Source organism: Pinus tabuliformis, chromosome 8 (assembly GCF_031772625.1).
Source record: "Pinus tabuliformis cultivar Carrire ecotype Pingquan chromosome 8, CPIR1, whole genome shotgun sequence".
Classification (NCBI taxonomy): domain Eukaryota; kingdom Viridiplantae; phylum Streptophyta; class Pinopsida; order Pinales; family Pinaceae; genus Pinus; species Pinus tabuliformis.
In genome coordinates, this window is record NC_142294.1 from 553,527,930 (window position 1) to 553,533,929 (window position 6,000).

Consider the following 6,000-nt stretch of genomic DNA (forward strand, 5'->3'; position numbering starts at 1 on the left):
AGTTGGAGGGAAAGAGAGAGGGAGGTAAGAAGAAATACGTAGAGAGAGAAAGGTGGAGAGAGAGAGAGGAAGTGATAAGGGAGATATAGAGAGGGAGGGAAGAGAGATAGATAGAGGGGAGAGAGAGAGTGAAGGGGAAGGAGAAGAGAAAGGGAGAGATATATAGATATGGAGAAAGAGTGTGTATGTTTTGCGGGTGATATAGAGAGACAAATGAGAGGCAGATGGAAGAAGAGACAGATAGATGGGAGGTGAAGAGAGGTAAGAAGAGAGAGAGATAGAGAGAGAGAGGCAGAGATAGATAGATATCGATAGAGTGTGTGTGTGTTTGGGGGGGTTGAGATAGAGAGACAAATAAGGAGAGATGGAGGGAAATATAGATATAGATGTAGGGGGGAGAAAGGGAATAATAATTCTTGTACTATATGCATTTATTTCAGTGTAGATGATTATTTCTAATCCTATTTGATTGATTGCACTAGATGCATTGATTTCAGTGTAGATGTTGATTTCTAATTATATTTGATTGCTTGCGCTAGATGCGTTGATTTTAGTGTAGATGTTGATTTCTAATTATATTTGATTGCTTGCACTAGATGTATTGATTTTAGTGTAGATGTTGGTTTCTAATCTTATTTTATTGCTTGCATTATATGCATTGATTTCAATGTAGATGTTGTTTTCTAATCCTATTTGATTGCTTGCATTATATGCATTGATTTCAATGTAGATGTTTTCTAATCATATATGATTGTTTGCATTAGATGGATTAGATGTTGTTAATCTTGAGACTGTAAATTATTAAAAATATATTTCAAGATTATATGGATGGGGGAGAGGGAAGAAGATTTCTTGCACTAGATGCATTGATTTCAGTGTAGATGATGATTTCTAATCCTATCTGATTGCTTGCACTAGATGTATTGATTTCAATGTAGATGTTGGTTTCTAATTATATTTGATTACTTGCACTAGATGCTTTGATTTCAGTATAAATTTGGATTTCTTATCCTATTTCATTGCTTGCACTAGATGCATGGATTTCAGTGTAATTGTGGATTTCTAATCCTATTTGATTGCTTGCACTAAATGCATTGATTTCAGTGTAGATGTTGATTTCTAATCTCATTTGATTGCTTGCACTAGATGCAATGATTTCAATGTAGATGGTGTTTTCTAATCCTATTTGATTGTTTGTGTTAGATGCATTAGATGTTGTTAATCTTGAGGCTGTAGATTATTAAAAAAATTATTTTTCAAGATATATTTAGTAATATGTAGAGGAACACTATTAAAAAATAATTAGCTGTCAAAAGTTGCTATCCCTTCTTCATCACCAACTAATTACTAATAAACAAGTACATATAATCAAAATTAAAAATAGAGTAATTGCATACAACAATGGATTCAAAATATTTATAAGAGGAAAATGTATATTTATAAACATCAAGACAAATCTAATTATTCTTGAAGGAGATGTGATAACTGTTTGGATAAATAAATAATGTAAAGATTTTATAAATCTGGCTAGTGATTAAAAAAATATCAAAAACGCATTATTTCTTGACTTTGCAAAATAGACTATAGATAAAATAAAATAAAAAATAAAATAAAATAAATAAAAAATCCTGAAAATATTCTTGAAGGAAATAAATTATTTCAAACATAAACAAATAAACAAATTATTTCAAGAGTAATCTTGATGCAGTAAATTATTAAAACTACTCTTCAAGATATATTTTGTAATATTTGGAGGAACATTATTTAGAATTAATTAGTTGTCAAAAGTTGTGATACCTAAAATTAAATGAAATAGATGTGCAATATCAATCCTCCTGCAAACTATTGACAAGATTGTCTCCCTTCTTCATCACCAACTAATTACTAATAAACAATTACATACACATATAAAAATATAACACAACAACTGTAACATTCACAAACATTACCATCCAAATCCAAACACACAAACCACTCAAAGTATCCAAACACAGACATACAAACCATTCAAGGAAAGCAACACAAACCAAAATAAAGAAGAGAATGATATGGTCATGCCAAGCAAAGAAAACATAATGTGAATTTTGAATTTTATCTCAAACATATACATAATAATGATAATCTAAAAATGTGACATTGTTTCCCTCAACTAGAACCAGTTGAGATCCATTTAACACTAGATCTATCATGCGTCAAGAGGGATCAAATCCCTCTAGGTGCAAACATTTCCTCAAGTTCTACACACCAAAAAGAAGGTTTGCACGTTGAGGGATTTGATCCCTCTCGACGCATGATAGATCCAGTGTTAGATGGATCTAAGCTGGATCCGGCGTTAGATATTTTTACATTGTCCATTCATTTACAAGTAAAAACATGATGAGAGCCATACATAATTTGTTAAAATTGGCAACTAAGGCCAAACTCCAGATGGGTCATCTTATTTATGACAGTTGATATTTTTCTTGGATTCCTCTCTCCGAGAGGTGTAGGATTGATCTAAAGATCATCTGATTCCGACATATACAAATGAAGATATGAATTTATTTATATTATGAACAAATTGTCAAAGTCGGTCAGCAAGCAAAACAAGCATTCAAACCCCCAGCTCATCCTCAACGTTGCATATAAAAGGAGGAGACCTCAAGTCATTTTATCATCATCTCTCTTTCTCTCCTCTTGTGATTGGGTACGCAAATTTGGGCAACTGTCTCTCACACGTGCAAAGGAAGGAGGATGATTTTCTGTTTGACTGCGTTGACCAGTGTTGATCGAACTGAAGGATTGTTGTTTGACTACGTTGACCTGTTTTGACTGCGGATTGGGTGAGGTATCTCCTTCCTAGCAGGCCGCAGATCTGGGCACTGAAATCGAGGCAATCTGACCTCTCATTTGACCAGTGTTGACTACCCTAGGGCTGGTCGCAGTTTGACTTTCGTTGACCAATTTTTTATTGGACTTTTTTGGACTATTTTGGGCTGATTGGGCTTGTTGTTGGAGGTCGAAGTTGACTAGGTTTGACCGAGTTGTTTAGAGGAAGAATTCTGCCTTGTTTGACCAGCGTTGACTTTTCTGGTTAGGGCTTCTTGCTGCTGTCATAAATTATCAGATTTGTAATTTGTACTATCTCTCTCTCTGCTGAACTATTGAAGAATATAAGAAGAATTGATCAAGGGTTTCCCCACATTGGGGTTTGTCCCTGGATGGTGCCACATCTTGTGTCCTCTTGTCTTGCCTTGTCTTGTATTGTTTATGTTTATGTTCTATCTGCATTTTACTATAATGTCGGTGTGATTGCTAAACTGGATATTGATATTGGGCTAATAAAAAAATTGAAGTAAATTGCACTTAAATATAGAACATACCATTGTTACCTAAAATTAACATAGTTGTTGTCATAAAACATATACATAACCAACATAGTAACAACAAAAATACCATAAATACATCAGCCATAGAATCCACATATAAACTAGTACATTTACACATGAAAAACCAAGGGAATGAATTTCTCATTAATGAATGTAGAAACCAATCGGGGATGGGACTACCACGTTCCACCCGACCATAGATTGGTTGAGCCAAATCTCTCTTCAGCCAATCACCCCCGTGTCATATTCCAAGCATGAATGTGGGACTCATAACCAACCGAAAAGAACCAAACAAGCATGGATGCTACCAGAGTTCTCCACCTACACCGTGAGGAATTTGAGTGCCTCCTAGTCTCTCAGGCTTTACCATAATCCACAATCTGATCCAGAGGTCACTAGACCCTACACCGATACCCACTCTCCAGGCTTTACCATACCTCCCATCCCGGGACTACTAGGCCCAACGAAGAGCAATCCACCTCTTGGCTTTATCGTATATCCCGCCATTCACAAGCAAGGATTCCTAAGCCCACTTAGGCACACAATCTTGGCTTTACCGCAACCCTCAGTCTAGCTCAGGGGTTACTAGGCTAGTGACTTTACTGTTATCCACAGTCTGGTTCAGGGACCACTAGGCCATGTGTTTCTCATTTCGGAGATCCACCTCACTCAGCTTCGAATCCATGCGGCAATCCAGTTCAACCAAAGTATGAGAACCCATCTCATCAAGGCTATCAGGAAATGGCGAGGGTAAGTTGAAGAACACTATCACACCTAGCAAAACCCATGTCATAACAGTAAAAAATCACATGCAATACCATGCATGCCAAATCTAGCAAGGAAATCACACAAGCAAATCAATACCCGCAAAGAATCCTATTATAGCTGCTTGATCCTCCTTTCCCTTGCTTGATCTTTGCTTCCTCTTGCCTTCTTTTCCTTTCTTGATCCAATGCCCAACTGCTCCAAGAAAACTCTAAGTGTCCAAAATTGAGAGAGAGAGAATAATGAGAGAGCTCCAAAACTAAACTAACAAAAAGTTACTAACTTATACTCAGAAGCCTTTTTATTAATAAGGCCTTTATTTTTTTCATTTTCCATTATTTTCCTTAATTTCCCTCCTCACATGCAACCTATGACCTTTCAACTCCTTTTTCTCCTAATTTCCATTATTTTCATAAAAGTCTTAGTCATTGTATTTGTCAATTTCCTTAGCCATAATAAACCAAATGAACACCCCCTAGGATGTTTTGCTCAACATTCAGTTTGGAATAAATGTCACACCAACCGTGGTTATTATTTTTAACTTTTATTACATGGAACCAGGGCTGTTACAATTACTAGAAATATCCCACAAAAAGTGCAAAGTCATGTGTCAATGCATTGGGCTCCATTAAAACTCGGCAGTTTTGAGTTAAAGCAATACAGGGATTGCTTCACCCTTTTTCCAATGAGTTGATCGCCCACAGGTGGGGCGTGCTCTCTCTTTAAGGCATACAGAGGCAACTAATGGGCTTTTGCAGTTCAATGCTTCACCCTTTTTCCAATGAGTTGATCGCCCACATGTGGGGCGTGCTCTCTCTTTAAGGCATAGAGAGGCAACTAATGGGCTTTTGCAGTTCAACCCATTTTTTTGAGCTTTATTGGAACCTTTTAAGGGAAGAGGTAATTAAAAGAGAACCTCGGCTCATGGGAACCGCTAGAAGAGAATTCATAAACACACAGACTAAAATGATTGAAAATTCTTATACAGTTGGTGCAAACCCCATTAATCATAGTAAGAATGTGGGGGTCTAATAAGCATAGAATTTTTGTGAGCCCTGAGCTTCAGCAGTTCACAAGCAAATTCAAAATGCCAGCAACGTCAGGTTTCAATTTAACAGACGAGAAAGCAAAAGAGGCTACGTATGATGGGTAGCCATTGAAAGAGTTGCTGGAATGAAAACAATATTCAGGGTTTTGGGGGTCATGTTTTATATTTTAATTTCAAAATCAAAATAACGGGCGTAGCGTGTTTGCTGTAATCAAAGGAGCACAGTGAATTTATTACAACTTATCTCCCTTCTCCAGTAATGGAAGGAAATGATTTCGCAAAGAACTCAATGACCTACTTACCTTTTCTAGTGTGGAAACCAGTAGATTTGCAGTTCTTGCCCTTGTAGTAGTCGTGAGGGCCCTTCTTGGATGTAAGAATGTCCAGAGATGAGCTGCGCTTCCTTCGCATGGCTCTCGCTAAACCAGTGATCAACCCCAACGCCATCACTACTCTGTGCCACACGCTCTAGAACTCTTCCGCTCAGGGAACACAATAATGGTAGGATCGCCTTCAGAATCTCATGCTGCAAATATTCCAAGGCAATATATAGCATATGATACTACATTTCATAAAATCTTAGGCCATATAAGGCATATGATATTACATTTTATGCCAAATTTACATTCATATATCTAATTTATTTGGATGGGAAATTACAATTTCTTCCGAAGATATTTTATATTAATATTAAATATTTTAATTACCCATTTTTGGTTTTGCTCTTTCTTTTTTTTCCTTTTCTCTTTTTTTTTTTGTTTTTTAAGAAACCCATTGTGTTATTTAAAATGTATTTTTTATTAAATTATGATATTACAT

General features: G+C 36.2%; 1 protein-coding gene across 1 annotated transcript in view; it reads right to left on the reverse strand.

The window, feature by feature from the left end:
- The window catches only part of LOC149236658 (uncharacterized), a 74,689-nt gene extending 68,989 nt beyond the window's left edge, over positions 1 to 5,700 (reverse strand). The window contains exon 1 of the mRNA XM_089372446.1: positions 5,484 to 5,700. Coding sequence (XP_089228572.1) covers positions 5,484 to 5,628 — 145 coding nt within the window. The 5' untranslated portion in view covers positions 5,629 to 5,700. The remainder of the gene's footprint in view (positions 1 to 5,483) is intronic.
- Positions 5,701 to 6,000: the final 300 nt, after the last annotated feature.